The sequence below is a fragment of the Andrena cerasifolii genome, chromosome 14 (genome assembly GCF_050908995.1).
Source record: "Andrena cerasifolii isolate SP2316 chromosome 14, iyAndCera1_principal, whole genome shotgun sequence".
In the NCBI taxonomy this organism is placed as follows: domain Eukaryota; kingdom Metazoa; phylum Arthropoda; class Insecta; order Hymenoptera; family Andrenidae; genus Andrena; species Andrena cerasifolii.
In genome coordinates this window covers 1984821-2003617 of record NC_135131.1, presented here as the reverse complement: position 1 = coordinate 2003617, position 18797 = coordinate 1984821, and the positions used below count along the sequence as shown (strand labels likewise).

The 18797-nt window shown below is 34.6% G+C and overlaps 1 protein-coding gene across 3 annotated transcripts in view; it reads left to right on the top strand.

Annotated features, from left to right (window-relative positions):
- LOC143376209 (uncharacterized) overlaps positions 1-18797 on the top strand; it is a 1054554-nt gene that overhangs the window by 481173 nt on the left and 554584 nt on the right. For all 3 annotated transcript variants that reach the window (XR_013087041.1, XM_076826254.1, XM_076826253.1), the window contains exons 2-3: positions 4819-5007; positions 9010-9170. Coding sequence is in view for 2 of the 3 variants with exons in the window: in XM_076826254.1 (XP_076682369.1) it covers positions 4819-5007; positions 9010-9170 (350 nt within the window). In the remaining variant the exon portion in view is untranslated. The remainder of the gene's footprint in view (positions 1-4818; positions 5008-9009; positions 9171-18797) is intronic.

The following is an 18797-nucleotide window of genomic DNA, read 5'->3' as shown; positions in this document are numbered from 1 at the left end:
GAGTTTGTTTTCCTTTCCTTAAAATAAAAGGCTAACAAGGAAAGATTCTAAAAAAGAAATATTTTCTCCTCTTCGCATTTGAATACATCTTTACAATTTTCACATTAATTTTAGGTTTCATTTGTACTTTGATACCATTATATTCTTTGGAAGTGGTGCCAGCCTCATCGCAACATTTATTGCAACAGGGATAAGTAAATATTCACGGAATTTATTTTGATTAATTGTTAGTACGTTCGTGAAACAGTTCCCTTTGGCCTCGTTAGCTTTTTAACTCTGCGGTGTACCATTTAAATGTAGAGCGAGGAAACAAAGGTAATTAAGAGAAAATTACCAAAATGTGCACTTAAATTATAGAAACGGGGAACCAGTTTAACGTATTTGACGCTTACGATACGATAGGCACTTTCTACATTATCGAAAATAAAACGTATTTTCATTCGATACATGCGTATAAATATTTGCATACGTTTTAGCTACAAAACATATGCACCGTCATGCATATTTAAAAAACATTAATATAAATGCATATCCCTAAATGTACGCACAAAATTCCTCGTTCATAAATCTCTGCTATGTTATCTAGTCCAAAATTTTTGTCGAACGTTAACGGAACAACTACCCAATCCTAATTAAACAGTGAAACAAATTAATGGAGGATTTCTCAAAAAAAAAAAAAATTCTGCTGCATGCACTGATTGCCTTTTACGCCATATCCATATTTAAGTTACATTTTGAAAAATCATGAAATTTTTAAGTGTACGAAATTTGTAGAAAATTAAATAGGTACTGTATATAATATATTTCAATTGATTTATTTGAAGTATTGCATCTGAATAAGTATTTGTCTAAACTCAAGAACAAAGAAAATAAATAGTATAGTAGTTCATAATTACTAATTACTGATCATTTTATATATTACTACTTAGGTTAAACTACCCGGGCTTCTCTTATATCTAGAATCTAGAATTCTAAAACATCAGCGTTTGTTTGAAATTAATTGAATACATTGAAATTAATTCCTATTGATTTACTATAATTTTCAAACTCATATAGTGTATTACTTATACCTATAATAATAATGCACTAATCTTAAATTATCCTCAAATGGCCAGGGGATGAAATCAGTGGGAGGGAGTGGAGTATCAGGGTTTCATGGTAGCCTACAATTTCCACATTTTATACATTTTATAAAGTACTAGAAATATTTATTGCATCACTCTCATACGTAATACGCACCATTTTTTACAGCAATATTGTTGACAAAATGATTCTCATCCAACTTATTTTGGCCCAGATAGTGAGTTACGCATTTTTGCAATAAATAAATTTTACAATAATCCTTTCCCAGTACTGCTAATTAATAAGAGAGGAATAAGCGATACCTAACGTGTTCATTTGAATGATACAATAAGTATTTCCAGCACTGTATATACATACATAGAAGGTAGAAGACAGCTAAATTATTCACCAAGATACAGAATACTTTTATTAACGTAACCGTTCCCATTTAACGCCCCACAATCATACCCCTAAACAGCATTCAGAGAAACTGTACAAGTTGAGTGCCTTCATCTCTCACAAAGTACGATCGCTGGCGCTGCCCCTCGGGAGAAAGAAACACGGAAATGCCCCTTGAATGGCTCGCCATCCAAGAAGCATTTCTTTCAGCAAAGGAAAGTATCGACGGTAAACTTGTTAGGGATTATCGAATGGGCGGGTCGACATGAAACAGAATCGAATCAGTCGTGCCCCGAGGAAATCGGTCGAATTGATAAAACGGGCTTTAATCACTCCTCGATTATCCGTTCATGGATGAAATTTTAATTTCGAGGCAGAAAAGTTCCGAAGAGCTACACTGCCGCGGAAAATTCGTCCCCTTTATGTGCTCTCGCCTCGAAAGTTTCAGTTTGACCGTTAAGCCATCGAAGGAAAATGATGAGAGCTAAATGAGAGGCAGAGAAAAACGGGGGCGGCAGGGGCGGGGGTGGCGAAGGGGGGGAATGTAGAAGCGGGGATGCAGGAAAGTGCGAGGCAATGGGGTTCGTCATATCAAACTGGTAGATTGGAATTCTAATTAATACTCGCGGATTATCGATAAAGACGCGCGAAGAGAGGAATGGGGATGGAAGAGAAGGGGAAGATGGTGGAGCTGTCAGGGAACTCGAAACAATTCCGGCATCTCGAATATTCTCCCCCTTTCCTGACAACTCGGACGATCCCAGAGGGTGGTGCAACTTCAATTCGTTTTGCTCTATTTGCCTTTCGGCTCTGTCGACGATTTTCAGTTTTTTTTTTTTAAATAGTTTGCCCAAGTTGCCTTATCCTGGAATACTTCTCGTGTTTCCCAAATCAGCTGATGCCTGTACTTTTACACAGGCAGAGGATATAGAAGACGAAAATAATTTTTACACACGTGAATTCTGCCTAAAGTTGGACGAAGATTTCGATACGTTTGGGACAGCAAAGAATTTCATTTCTGATTTCGAGAGTCCTTGCAGGAAACACTGTAAGTGCCAAAAATCAAATTCTATAATACAGTATTACCATTGGCACGTAGAACATTTTTTGATAAAAAATTTGTTCTTTTAATTTTGGCACTTACGGTGCTTTTTTACTACAAGGACTCTTCATTTTATTGTTTTATTTAGTGGCACATGTTTGGTGCGAAATATCGGAGTCAATAGTTAAAGTAAAAATATAAATCAGCCAATCTTTTAAGACATTCATAACTGAATTCAAAGTTTCCTTTTATTTTTCTGCTCGAATACGTTTTACTGTATGGTTGAATTTAAAACGGCCAGTACAAATCATACACATTTTGTAAGAATTTTTTTCAAGAATAATTTACAGTTTTCATACAAAAAATTATTACCTACCTTTAGTACGCTGTCTTAAGAGACTATACAAAAAAAACAAAATGGAAAAACATCCATAAATTTTAATATATTAATTAATCTTCTAGACACCCCCACGCGAGCTGGTCGAAGGTGTAACTATGGAATAGCAGGTCCGAAATCAAATTTATTTTTTTTGTTATAAACTATATGAGTGTAGTTTCCGTAGTACCTACAGATTTCTTGATTGAAAACAATTTTTTTTTAAATACTCTCAAAAAACTGTCCATCGTATTCGCGGATTTTCGAAACTTTTCTTCTAAAGCGCATCATTTTTTCAAAAATAATTTGTTTAAGAAATCGGAACGTACAACGGAAACTACACCCATCTAGTTTATACAAAAAAAAAGAAATTTGATTTCCGACCTGCTGTTCCATAGTTACACCTTCGACCAGCTCGCGTAGGGGTGTTTAGAAGATTAATTAATACATTACAATTTAAGGATGTTTTTCTATTTATTTTTTTTGTATAGTCTCTTAAGACAGCGTACTAAAGGTAGGTAATAAACATTTTCTATGAACACTGTAAATTACTCCTGAAAAAAATTCTTAAGAATGGCTTACTTTTCCGGCCATCACAGTGTCTACCTCATGGTGTCCTCCCTTTGCGAGTCAAACAGGTTGCAATAAAAAAATTTCACCCTCAATTTTGCGATACATTTTTTAACAGATCTCCACCGACCCAGCGGTATAGAATCACCTATGTGAGCCGTGGCTTAAAATTTTTTCACACCCTGTACGTCGTCACAAAAATCTTGATGCTTAACCCTGCGTTTGATGGGTCTATTCGACCCTCGATTCATCGAACGTCCCGCGAACCAATACGTATTACATGGCACGAGTGCATGCTCTGGTGATCCCCTTGTCTGCTTTATTGACACCTGCGTCTATCTCACAGTACAGTAACAGTCATAAATACCGGATGGAGTAAATCTTGATATTTTGATCTTGCGTTTCGATTGATTTGACAGGGAGGTGAAACGGTAGAGCTCGAAACTATTAAGTCGTTTCATAAACAAGGTAACATACACTCAGGACATTTTCAAAAGAGGAATAAACAAATTTATGTTGATAATTATTCATATTCAAAAATCTTTATCAGAGAATTCGTTTTCAATCTTCACGAGTTGAAAGATTCTTTAAATACGCGTGCACGTGACTATAAATGTTTCCGTAGAGATCGTTTTCGAAGCAATTAATTTTAGAGAACGATTGCTTACGATTTCGCTGGCGCGTCTGACTACTACTCGCTACTTCCACTTGCGCGCTAGTATTCGTCAACATTTGATGGTGATCTGGGTCAAATAATACAACAAGCTTCTGCAGATCGTTAGTGTTTCATTATCCTAAAATCTAAGTTTCGATTAATCACGGTGGTACAATAATTTAGCTTTCAAAATTATCAGATATCGCAGCCTGTAACTTCTACTTGTGAGTCGCATTAATCATATTAAAGATAAGGTATGAAAGATAAAGTGCACAAAGAAGAAGCTAAAGCTCGACTTTGAAAGCAACAAAAAAAGTTCTACAAGAATCTGCAAGATTAAAAAATGAAAATACATTAATATTGGAAAATACATTTTTCATTCGTCTTTCCTTAATTCACCAAAAGAAGCTCTGTGCTGAACACGACACCAAATCGTTAACAAAACAAAAATTATATTTACTAAATCAATTAACAATTCCACGCAGAAAATGATCGAAAATCGCTGTTAAATAACCTTCCTATTAAAAACATTTTGGTTTACGTAAAATTTCTTTATAGCCTTTTTTATTCCGTTGCAATCTTGTTCGATTAGCCATTCTCTGTGACCTTTATAGTCCCGAGTACACTGACAATAGGAGTCACTGTACCGCGTTACACATCTGTATGCGAAGGAACACCCTCTGAGGTTTTATTTTTTTCGAATGCCTGTTTCAGGAAGGTGAGAGGGGATACTTGGAAGGGCTTGCTTCAAGGTATGCAGACCTCTTCAGAACACATTACGGAGACGTCCTAGAGCCGCTCGAGGAGCTACGCCGCCGTGAAACAAATGCTTCCCCCAGAATGCCCAACACTCAACTCACCACCAGTCATTCACAGCCCATTTACGTGCCTGGAAAATACTCGGTGAGTAAATCCGTCTCTTTCTAACTCTCTCCTTGATTTTCGTTCTGTCCTTTCTATTTACCTTTACGGCCCTCTTTTATTCCCCTCCATTGTTCCTTCGCTCCGTAGGAAATCCCTGGTACATACGTTATGTAATTATACCTATTTTATATTTCGCCTTGTTCACTGCTTCCTCCATGGCGTTCGGAGAGATTCATTTGCACGAGATAACATGGAAAAGTGTAACAGTTAACTTTTCACTTGTTAAGAATTCTTATTGCGTTTATATTTGAAGGCTCGATTATATTTCCTTGAAATAATTGTGACAATTGTGTGGTGTTTTTATAAAAACTGATGTACTAGCAACAGTTAAATACTGATTGGTTAAGTTTCATAATTCTCGTTGTACGTACGATAAATATTAAGTAGCAAAAGTTCTATTACTTTTTATTATGGAAAGATTAAGTATTCTGTAATTCAAGAAGCAAAAAAATTTAGAGTTCTCTTATTCTATGTTATATTGATTTATATCTCAATAGTATGAAAGAATTGTTGTAAAATAGCCATACCAAGTAAGCAATAATGTGATAGTGTCAGTTTCATAAGGAGCCGCGACAATTTCACGTTCATTTCGATAGTGTTGTAAGTCATTTGTTCTCTGTAAGTAATTCTGTGAGAAAATAAATAATTACATATTTTTGTATTATGTATTAACCTTAGATGTGGGGCAGAAAAAGAAAAACAGAAGGAAAATGTGAAATACACTTTTATGCTGAGAAAAATTAGAAAAAAAATTGGTAAAGAATATATTACCAAAAATGGTAAAGTTGTTAATGGCAAAGTATTTGAAAATAACAATTGCTTTCGTTCGAAAAAAATTGACTTTATTAAGTTGTGAATATCGAAAAACTACGTTTGAGCACTTTTTGAACTTGGGAGACATTCATAGGTTTAACCCTTTGTTGACCCTCTGGGTGTGAGCCACCCATAAGCTGATATTGACGCTCTGTACATTCTACGTACAAAATAAATAGTTTTTTTCCAAAACCGACTTACACACTATTTTTTCTCTGAAAATATTATATCCGAACAACAATTCTGTAGATTTTTAGCTTCTAATATTGAAATTTGTAAAAGTTACAATTTTTTAAAGATTTTCTTCGTCTTTTCTCGACATGTAGTAATCTCGATTTTTTTTTTACAATAAACGGTAATAAAATTTCAATAAAAAATCTATTGGAATACATTCTAGAGACTTCGAATTTGCCCCATGATTATTTTCACAAAATTTCAATTTTTTAGAGGAGAATGGCAGTGACTGCAAGAGATTGCATGAAAACGAACCCGCAAACCATTTGTCGCCATCACCCCCAGTTTTTGAGAAATTCGATTTTGAAAAAATCTTCAAATTTGCAACTTTGAACATCTTTTGTGTCGAAACAGTAATACTTATTCGGTTGCTCGTTCAAAGGGAAAAGGACACCCGAAATGCCCCCATTTTTGAAGATATCTTTCAATTTATTTACAAAATTAAGGGTCTAGGAGAAAATCTAACTACTCCACGCGATGCAGCAGACATTTTTCCATCGGAAAGCATCAACAGAAGTGGTAAGCCACGTTTTGTTTTTAATACAGAAGCAAAATAGTTTGGCAAAACGTGCGGCGTCAACAGTGGTAGTCAACAGCGGCGTGCGATACACTGCCGCTCAGCGTCACACAATCGCTTAACGCGCGTGACTACCACTGTCGGCGCCGCACGTTTTGCCAAACTCTTTCGCTTCTGTATTGTAAACAAATCGTGACTTACCACTTCTGTTGATGCTTTCCGATGGAAAAACATCTGCTAAATCGCATGGAATAGTCAGATTTTTTCCTGGACCCTTAATTTTGGAAATAAATTGAAAGATATCTTCAAAAATGGGTGCATTTCGGGTGTCCTTTTCTCTTTGATCGATGTTTAAACATATTTAAATGTTCGTAATGCAATAATAACTTACATTGTTGCATTCGAAAGGGCTCATAGAATAATATGACGGAATACACAACCGAATAACTATTACTGTTTCGACACAAAGGATGTTCAAAGTTGAAAATTTGCAATTTTTTTCAAAATCGAATTTCTGTGAACGTTACAAGTCCGAAAAAAGTCAAATTTTGTCGAACTGTGTAATCACCGGCACAATAGTAAATCAGCTTTGTTGTAAAAAGCCTAGCCTTCGCTTTAAATCCTACATATCATCCCAAACACAACGCGTCACTTTTTCAGCCAGAAACGCACCCCATACTTTTAAGATCGTGTGCTTGAAAATGATCAAAGTAGAATTAACTCGCTTTGCCCATAGCAAATGCTCCATATAAACTAATGCCATTATTCCTCCTTTTGTACGAGTGTAACGATCAAATTTTTGTGTCACATAAAATGATAAAACTAAAGACAGAAGGATTGACTGATATCTATATAAACAATTTACTGAAAAAAAATTATTAGTAACTAGATGAATTTTGATTTCAATTCACTAGCCACGTATGTTCAAAATGACAATAGAAAAGATACAAGAGAGAAGCGAAGCACGTTCATTTTGCAAATGCAAAAGTATTGGGCAATGACGTATTAACTCGTCCTTCTCAGTTAAGGCAGGAAAGGAGGTGTGTCAGATTTTCGCACAATATAACTTGAGGAGAAGTAAATCGGTTTCGGTTACTTGGGTCATGTACCCTATAAGAGGGATTTATCGTTGAGCTGTTCACAAAGACCAGACACTTTGCATCGCAGAATCGAGCGTCTTCTGAGAGCAACTTACTGAAGTGGCTTAAGGCGATTAATACTGCAGACCAATCGATCCTGCTTTAAATTGGTTATTGTCTGTTACACAGATTTTACCCGTAGCTAATCGAGTTTCCTATCGATTCTCGATTGAAGTCGATTTTCTCTAAGATCCACGGAGCACCAACTTGCAAAGTTAATAAAGCGTTTTCTGCATCCTACGATGCGAAATACCACTTGGTTATTAAGTAGATCTTTTCCCGTTCAACTTAATCGTTCTCGTGCATCCGTAATTAAATCTGCAAACTATAATTAAAGACCAAATGAAATACGTTATTTTACAAGGCAATTTCTAATGATTTTTCTTTTATTTTACTGGCCGAAGAACATTAACAAATAGTTGCACATTAACAAATAGAAGGTAAAGGAATATAAAGTAAAAGCAGTGTGAAACACATTAAAAAATTTTAAAAAATTAATGTAAATTTGACTTTTTTTCGGACCACCACAATAATTAAAATTTCTCTGTATTGGGCAACGCGAATTATTTCGACGCGAAAGTTTAATAATTACCCTCGTAAAAGAACGGCAAATGTGGTATTGTATTATTTATAATGCCTCCTTCAGGTGAAATAAATTAATTCGCCTTTAATCATTTTTAAATACAAGTTAACTTTAAATACGAGTCAAATTCAAGTTTCTGTTTAAAAAATGAGGGACTTAATCTGTTAACTGGCGAAGACGAGTTAACTCGTCACTAATTTTAACAAATTTGCGCCCGTTGCGGAGGATGCAAATATCATTTGTTTCTTATTACCATTACAAAGGCAGTATACCTTTGATGTTCCTTCACCTCTCTCTTGTTTCTTTTCTTTTGCCATTTTCTACATACGTGGCTCTGAATTAAAATAAAAATTCATCTATTTATTAATAATATTTTTTTTAGTAAATTGTTTATTTAGACATCAGTGAATCCTTCTGTCTTTAGTTTTATCATTCCATTTGTATCAGAAATAACATTAAGACATATTTGTACCTGCTATGGGCAAGACGAATTAACTCGTCTTTTTTTTACATTTGTCACTGTCCAGCTAGGGAGAACTTTCGATCGAAAAATATGCCAGTTGACAGGTTAATAAACTACCACTTCAATCTCGGTAAATTGGCATGTGCAACGCCAGGCAAACAAATCCCGTAGTTTTCCCAGTGGAAAGATGTGATCTAGAGGAAACGAAAGAATGTTCTCAATTTTTGTGCAGCCCTCCAGCTGCCTCAGCGATAAAGAGGAAGACGAAATCTATGGCTTCGGATATGGAGTCTTCAGCAAGCAGATGCTTCAGCAACGACAACAGAAACTCGCTCTCGCTGCGCAAAACACTACTGCGATTACACCGGGTGCACACCAACAGCCTTATCAGAGGTAAGAAATTTATACTAATGTTGCATGATAATGAGGCATCGAGAGCAACAACGGACTAACGATTAGCGATACAAAAAAATAAGGTTTCCACAGTGTTCTGCTTTGTAGGCGTTGTTGCCAGTACAGTCATAATTTTTAGCCTCTGATACTGTTCGAAATGCTTCCTAATGCAGACAATTGATTTTTCATTTTATTTTAATAAGTGTTGCACACAGATGTCACCACAAAATTTCAGTGCAACACGTGGTTTTGTTATGCCACATGGTTTCAAATTGAAAAAAAAATTTTCTATTTTATATGATTCGTACAGCCTATTGCAGCCTAACTCGATTTTGTAAAAAAATGTGGGTTAGTCCCTTTTTGTTCTCAATGCCGGAATTACCCTCCTTGTAGATTCGATATACGCTAGTGCAAATATTTAAAATTTATTATGCATTTATTATTAATAAATATTTAATATCTATTATTTACTAGTTACTAGTTAGTATTAAATATTGGATTGAACAGAAAGGTTTTGCGTTTTCTTTTATTAGATATCACTACATTACTTTTATACAGTGTTTTAAGAATACTTATATGTTTGACACACATTAAACTACATCGCGAATTCTCTAATAGTGATGCGTCGATTTGCAACAATTGTCATCTGTAAATCATCCTCGTATATTGCCCCTGGTTGCTCCTGATCAGACTTTTTCAAACCACATTTGATATATCCGATTTGATACTACTTAGTGCTTCTTCGAAACTCAAAAAGTACACCAGAAATCATTTAAGAAGGAACCCGTTTCGCGCATGTAGAATGAGCTCATTGGCTCCGAAAAAGCGTTGGTGGGGGTACAGCCAATAGTGGCTTCTCCCGGCACCAATGAGCGTCAACCTGCGCAGAACCGATCTGAACTCGTCGGTCGGCAGGTTCCTTCTTAAATGACAGCGAGTATAGTGCGTGTTGAATATGTAATTCACTATTTAACTGACACGTCTGGGCGAATTTTGACCTAATATTTAGTATTCGTTAGTAAATATTTATTCCATCACCCGAACAATTTCAAATCAATTCGAGCAACTTTTATAATAATTAACCAGCCTTGTAAGGAATTTATATCCTTGAGTTTCGTTTATTACAAGTTTCTTAGCCATCTGGGGTGAGGAGCTCTTTTAGTAATAATTTGTTACAGAAGCATTTCCTAATATATCTACGTTGACTGGGTCTTTTAAACTCAGAATTGCATTTGCTATTAGACCCAAAGCTAAAGACACCCTATATAATAAAATTTAAAATGAAGAAATTGTGGTATGGAAGCTATTTGAGGATAAGTGTAGAACTGTGTATAAGGAAGCAATATCTTCTCTTACTTCTTACTTAGGATCTTGTATTATACAAAGAAAGAATAAGAAAACGATGATTCTTTTATGTTTGGTATGAAGAATCTTACTTCCTCTAATATCAACCATATATTATTTCCAACTTTATTTTGAGATAATACTGTAACATGGGAAAACCGCGAACCCAAACTCACCGATTGGAACGCAACTCTGTGGGTTTTTAGAGCGACTCAAAACTAGAACAACGGTGTGTTTCATTTGGGCCCTATCGCCCTTTAAAGGGATGAAAACTAACCTCAAAGTCAAATTGGCACTTCCACTTTTTCGCGTATAACTCTGAAAGTACAATAGACAGAAAAAAATGTTTCAAACAAAAGTTTAATGGTGAAATAAGCGCTACAAGCTTCCGTTAACAAAATTTTGAAAAAAAAATTTTCGTCAGTTATATATTTTTTATTTAACTTTTTTCAAAATTTTGTTAACGGAAGATTGTAGCGCTTATTGCACCATTAAACTTTTGTTAGAAACATTTTTTTCTGTCTCTTGTACTTTGAGAGTTATGCGCGAAAAAGTGGAAGTGCCAATTTGATTTTGAGGTTAGTTTTCACCCCATTAAAGGGCGATAGGGCCCAACTGAAACACACCGTTGTTCTTGTTTTGAGTCACTCTAAAAACCCACAAAGTTGCATTCCAATCGGTGAGTCCGGGTTCGCGAATGTCCCTTGTAAGTTAACAAGTTCTACAAAAACTCAAAAGTGACTTAACTCGAATTTGCATTTTTCCTAAGTTAAGGTTTCTATTGTCCTCAAGTATTCTCTAAATAAAAGAAATTACATTTATTACATTTATCAACACTCCGTTTCCTTTAAAATATCAAAACAAACACCTAATCATACCTATAAACCTCTTTTCTCAAAACTTGTGCTAAAAAGGCATTAATTAAAATCACTGACACCAGAGATGTGAGAGCTCGCTTTGTTAGGTGTCACAGATTCAATATTCTGAATGTTCAGTCGGGTAACCAGTCACGACCGACGCTTAACTGCCATGGCCTGTTTGTTATACGTAATTGCGCGTTGCGTAAATGGCCTAAGTGATCCCGAAATGCCATCTGTGCGCACCTTTGCGCAGGCTGCTTGATATTTAATTGCTAATTAACCAGCAGACCCTTGCTCGTGTTCGCCTTCCGCTGCAGCCGAGGATCGCGAATGGAAAAAGAGACACAGGCAAGCCATTATTAAATTCCATTATCTTGCCGGTGGCATTATCTGTTTCCGTACACGTGCGAATAACAATGGCTTTGGGCTCATGAAACTATACCATTCCCTTCTTGTCGCCATGATGAACGCGTTTTTGCGACCCCCTCAGTTAGATTCACCTCAAACAGTTCTTCTGCGACTTTGTTCGACCGTGATAATGCTCAACGATCTATTCATGATGGTGCGTCAATTTATTTGAGTAGGCAACTAGGTGGCATGGACCGTAATAGTAGGGGTTATTGTAATCGGTGATAAAATGAAGTGTTATTTAAGATGATTGGATGCAGTGCTTGCTTCAATTGCTTTGATGTTTATAAATCATTTTCTGAGAATTTTTATACCGCAGAACTTCCACTGGATATTTATGGAAAGTTATAAATTATTTTCAAGATGTACGTAATTACTAAATTGCTGGGTTTGTTAATTGGGAATCGGTCTCGGAATTTTGGTGAGAATATTTCGATGGTTCATATTGTGTGTCCACTTTTAGCGTTTTTGAGAAAAACAGGTTGAAACATTCGATGGTACTTTATAATTAAATAAATACTTTTTGCATTATTGTATTATCATGTACACTAGAGGACAAAAAAGTCCCCACTTTTTCTGTTTGTTCTATTTCTGTTATTTTTTAGCATACATTTGGGATTGCAGTATGTTTAATATGCATATTCTGATGGAGAATTTAAAGCTGTATAAAACCCAGTTAAAGTTGAATTTATTTAACTGACAAAGAAAAGTGTTATATGACATTGAACAGGGTAACACATTTCTGGGGCCGACAAAGAAGTTACCACGTTCAGTAACCTTTAAGGTTGTCCTAAAAGCAAAAGGTGCCCCTACAAAATATTATATTTTTTTTATTAATATTCAAAAGTGGTAACTTTTTGTTGGCTTTAAAAGTGTGCTGTCTTGTTTAATGTTATGTAGGGTATTTGTTTTTATTTAAATAAATTCAACTGTAACTGGGTTTTACACAGCTTTTAATTCTCTTTCAGAATATGTATATTGGGCACATACTGCAATTTTGAGTTGATATTGAAAAGTAATGGGGTGGTTCGAAAAAGTGGTAACTATTTTGTCCGCTACTGTATATGTAATATAGGTATCAGTGAAAATATGTAGTTAGTAGTATAAGTTAGAATCTGCAAAATTATAATAATAATTCGACAATAATACCTCGAAGATGGACATTTTATATGTAACCAAGTACAAAGGAGGACATACTATACTGAATGATATTGTATAAAAATGAATGAGAGGAATAATAACTGGAAATTATCTGACTTAAACCAATATTATATTTATTTTTAAAGTAGCAGGAATAAAAAAGTAATTATTCGTTTTCATTTTCGCAGTTGCAATTTTCGTAGTTTTCATTTTTGTTAATGTCCATGGGGATTGGAATTACATCACGTTGTGATTTTGTTGATGGTATGCTATTGACAAATGGCTTGCAGTATTCAGGAATAATTTCGTTGTTTAAAAGATACAGAAGATCTTTTTTCTTTGCAATAGATATAGGAAGTCTTTTTCGAGCATGAAAAAATACTATATTTTGACGTAGTTTAACGATACAAAATATCTTGCAGCAATGTTCTTGCAAATATTATGAATTTCACTAGTATTAAAAAAAGAAAATCTGAAACGATGAAATCATTCGTACTTCAATTTGGCGACAAATATTTGTACCACCGGCATAGTTTCTCCCGACAACTAGTTACGCCGCACACCGCATTAATTATATGAGTACTAATATCAACGATTTCACCATATAATTATTTATTCGCTTGAGCCACTGGTAGTTTGAAAGAGAACCAACTCTCGTGAGAAGTTGTTTTGACATACGAGACTTTGATTAACGTTTCCAGTCCAAACAGCTCGGCTGAAGTGCGATTAGTTGCTCGGTTTGGGAGTCGAAACATGCAGCTAGTTGCCTTAACGATCAAAATATAACTGATTAGTGCGGCGTTTAAAGCGCAACTGGTTTACTCGACTTTGAATTGCTTCATTTGAATGTTGAAGCACGACGCTTCTCTATTTGCGGCGTGTTTCTCAGATGAAATAGAGGAATTGATTAATTAGCAAACATTGTTTGTTAATTTTACGGGACGGCAATTATTCTATTAGAGATTTTTCTAAAAATTGTTTGAACTGTGCGTTCTCCTTATTATTTTATTTTTTTTACTTCTTATTATACAGGGTGTAATCTAATCACTGCATCAAACTTCAGGGGTGGATTCGACATTAAGGGGTTAGTCCACTGTGAAGTTGTGAAAAATTGTCATTTTTTAGGATTTATTTTTTAGTAAACGGAATGTCCAACGTAAATAATGTTTTGTCTACTTATTAATACACTTATTGACAGTATAAAAAATATATTTTTTAAATTTTTAACAGGTTTTTTTTTAAATATATAACACACTGATGTGACCGCCTTGAAAAAGCGATGCAGTGCTGGTGCAGGTGATTCCGAGAGAACGACGCATTTGAAACAAAAAATTCAAAGTGTGTTGTAATCATTATGAGTGTGGTTATCGCAGGAACCAGGATTATTTTTATTGATAAAAAATTAACAAAATGGCGGAGGTTTGAAGTTTAAGTGTCGAAATACGGTGAATTTTTCAATTTTGCCTTGTACAAAGTATGAAATGTTTAATCCAAAAAGGTTTCCGTGGTCCTGGACATAGCCACTGATGTTCTGAATAACGTGTAAAAATTTTAAACTGATTGGTCAAATAGATTTTTTGCGATCACCTGCACCAGTTGAAAAAAAATGTTGTTTTGAGATAATTGCGTTTTAAGTTTTAAAACAAATTAAAAAATTCTTTTAATTTTTTTTGTGTAATATAAGGGTAGTTTAATAAATACCAAAAAGATTTATTGCATTATATGTTGTATCTACGGAAAAAAATCTTTAAAAATAGCTTAATTTTTCAAACCGTCGCAGTGGGCTGATCCCTTAAAAACCAATAAAAAAGTTTATATAAACGTCCCTCGTAGCAGAAAATATTGCTTAAATATTTTTTTGTAATATTAGAAAAATACTTTTTGAGCCACACTTTTTAATATGTAACATATGCAGTAAATGGTAAATAACTGTTTGGGAAATATGAACTAAATATCCATGGAATATAACATAAATATTCAGAAGTGTAAAATAAATATTCAGAAAAATGGATTTTATATTTGAACAAAAATAGTTTTTTCATAATTTAATATGAATAAAGAGATTGAATCTATATTTAATATTCGATGAATGTGTATTCAACATTTTGTGCTACTACGAGTGTCTGATTTTATTTTTTCTCTGAGCTTTAAGAGGGTAGGTTCCCTACTGTAACTTCCCGTTTCTCAACGCCATCTTCGGGAATTTATTTAACAAAAACTATAAATTTATACTATCTGGCGTTCTGCCTGCTTATTAAGGTATGTTTGAAGTAATATTCAGAATTTTTTTGAACTTTTTTATCGCACATATTCACAGACATAATCGGTGGCGCAAACTTCTTCTAGTCATCCAAAATGGAAAAACCAAGTTTTATTTACTTCATTATGTTTGTCGTTGTGGTTGGAAGCACAGACGCTCTCTAACAATAAAAATTTGCAGAATGACAACATTTTGAAGAAAAACATTCGATTTCTGCTCATAAATTTAGCTATTTTCGTTCTCTAGAATTAATTTTATACCAGATAGAAACTCGTCCGAGCTTCCAACCAAAGCCACAAACATAATAAAGAAAATGAACCTTAGTTTTCTCATATAGAATGACTAGAACAGTTCCCACACCAGCGCCCTTCGAAAAAGAATTTTTTTTAAGAAGCTTGTGCCACCGACTATATGTGCAATAAAAAAGTTCAAAAAAATTCTGAGTATTACTTCAAACATACCTTAATATGCAGGCAAAACGCCAGATAGTATTAACTTATAGTTTTCGTTAAATAAATTCCCGAAGATGGTGTTGAAAAACGAGCAGTTACACTAGAGTACCCCCTTAACTTTTAAAGAAATTTATTTCTGAAAGTAAAAGTAAATGAAAGTGAAGATAAAACTACTTGTCGTCAGTTTATCAAATACGGTAAGCAATGTAGTACATGGACGTTGCTAATGACTGCATATTAAAACGCGTTGCCTTATTTATTAACCTTTAGAGGGCCGGGATTTTTTCATTGAAATTGTAAATTTTATTTACTAAAAATTTATGCATATATACCACCAGAATGGCCGGCAAAGTATCCAAATTCTTAGGTGGCCACTGTAGTGGCCAACACGGCTCTCTAAAGATTAAAATATTATTTTCATTCTCGTATCCAAGGTGTAACGGGATCGATTGAATTTATTACGAGCATCAGAATTAACGAAAAAATTGGAACAAGTCTGCAAAGTGTTTAAAGCAGAGAAAATGAATTAACAAACGATAATAAAAATTGTTTATCGCCAGCAGAGAAATCTTGGGCTACATTATTTTAAATTCGGATATTGGTAGACAGTCAACTGTTTCATTTAATCTGTCAACTGAAGAAGAATTAACTTGTCATTTGGAAATGTCTCTCCATTTAACAGGATCAGTGAATTTAACATGAAATGAATTTAATCATTGCATTTATTGCAGAAACTGTAGCAAACGGACGTATAAATCTGTTACGAGCAAATTGATATAATTCGCCTTTAGCATTTATCAAATCCACGTTTTTAAATTAGCAGGTTTTCTTTCTGCCGAGAAATAACACAGTGACCTGGTCAAATATACATTACGTAATTAATAAATAACATGTTTTAGATTACTTATGTAGAGCTTTGATTTATTCAATTCTCATAGAATTATTTTTAGGTATTTAAATTAATTTTATTGTACTTGGAAGAGTAACTGATGGCCACGTTAGGCGCGTGATATTTTTTTACTGCATCGCGTAAACATGTTCTTGGTTCGTTGTGGTTAATGAAATATAAACTGATTCGTGACGATATTCGTAGAATAATTACATAAGTGGGTATCGGAGTTTGTCCAATTCCCGTGCGCAAGCGGCACACGAAATTAATTATTCTTGGGTAACGATCGATTGACGAGCGCTTGAATGAATTAATTATACGCCTCTATACCTTAATTCTGTGGATGCCGCGCGACGAGTAATTATTATACAATAACGCTATTCAGCGGCGATCGTCCTGATGATCTGTCATGAAATTTGTCAGATTTTTGTAATCGTGTAATTTTATTCCTGTGCGCTCGCGAGAGATAATTCATATACGTTCTTCATCCTCAACTCTGACGTTGACATGAATATCAGCTGATATAAAAAAATACGTGTCGAATATTTTAATACTCTACCTCTGTGCCAAATTTCATTAAAATCGGCAATTGTCATTTTGCTGATGTTCCTTGTTACACTGCGTTCCATATTAGAGCATACTCGTTCCGCGCAGGGATACACTGTTGATTGGTAGTAAACTGGCAGGGAAAGTGCTACGACCAATCGCGAAAAAGCTACGACCAATCGCGTGTGTCAGATCCGTTGGAGCTGCGCAGATCGGTTGCAAATCGGTAGGGCGTTGGTACGTTCTTATATGGAACGCAGTGTAGTGTGTTTTACCAGCATATATCTACAATATGTAGCGAGCGAGTCTCCACTCATCCTTTTTCCGTGGAGTCTTGTGCTATACCGAATCGCGTGTGTACTTTTTAAGCCCCCCTAATTCGCTCTCATTTCATCTCCTCGTCTTCTTCTCACCTTCGTAGGGGAGGCCGGGTATGGTTGTCAGACGGGTAAGAGGTTGTCACAGCCGCTATAAAGGCGGAATCAGACGGCGCGTGAATCGCCGATTCACGCGCCGTGAATAAACAATACGTGCGAAAAAATAAAAAAAAAAGGAGAAAAGTATCCACAATTTATAAAGATGAAAAAGAATCAGTATTTGAATAGTAACATTCGAATACATCAGTATTTGAATAGTAACATTCGAATACATCAGTATTTGAATAGTAACATTCGAATACATCAGTATTTGAATTGTAACATTCGAATACATCAGTATTTGAATAGTAACATTCGAATACATCAGTATTTGAATAGTAACATTCGAATACATCAGTATTTGAACAGTAAGGTGTGAATACATCAGTATTTGAACAGTAAAGTGTGAATACATCAGTATTTGAACAGTAAAGTGTGAATACATCAGTATTTGAATAGTAACATTCGAATACATCAGTATTTGAATAGTAACATTCGAATACATCAGTATTTGAATAGTAACATTCGAATACATCAGTATTTGAATAGTAACATTCGAATACATCAGTATTTGAATAGTAACATTCGAATACATCAGTATTTGAATAGTAACATTCGAATACATCAGTATTTGAACAGTAAGGTGTGAATACATCAGTATTTGAACAGTAAAGTGTGAATACATCAGTATTTGAACAGTAAAGTGTGAATACATCAGTATTTGAATAGTAACATTCGAATACATCAGTATTTGAATAGTAACATTCGAATACATCAGTATTTGAACAGTAAGGTGTGAATACATCAGTATTTGAATAGTAACATTCGAATACATCAGTATTTGAATAGTAACATTCGAATACATCAGTATTTGAACAGTAAGGTGTGAATACATCAGTATTTGAACAGTAAGGTGTGAATACATCAGTATTTGAACAGTAAAGTGTGAATACATCAGTATTTGAACAGTAAGGTGTGAATACATCAGTATTTGAACAGTAAAGTGTGAATACATCAGTATTTGAATAGTAAGGTGTGAAGTGGGTCAAAATTAGCTTACAAGATTTCACCCTGACAAATGAACCTAAAGAACTTGATTTATAATTCACACCATACTATTCGAATACTTAAATATTCGAACAGTATTTGAATACTTAAATATTCGAATAGTATCCGAATACTTGGATATTCGAATTATATTCACCAAATAATTGAGCAACTGAAGTATTCGAATTTTCGAATCCCTAAAAATTCGACAAATAGTCCCAGCCCTACTCGCAAACATTGACTACGTTTTAGCGATGAGAAACGT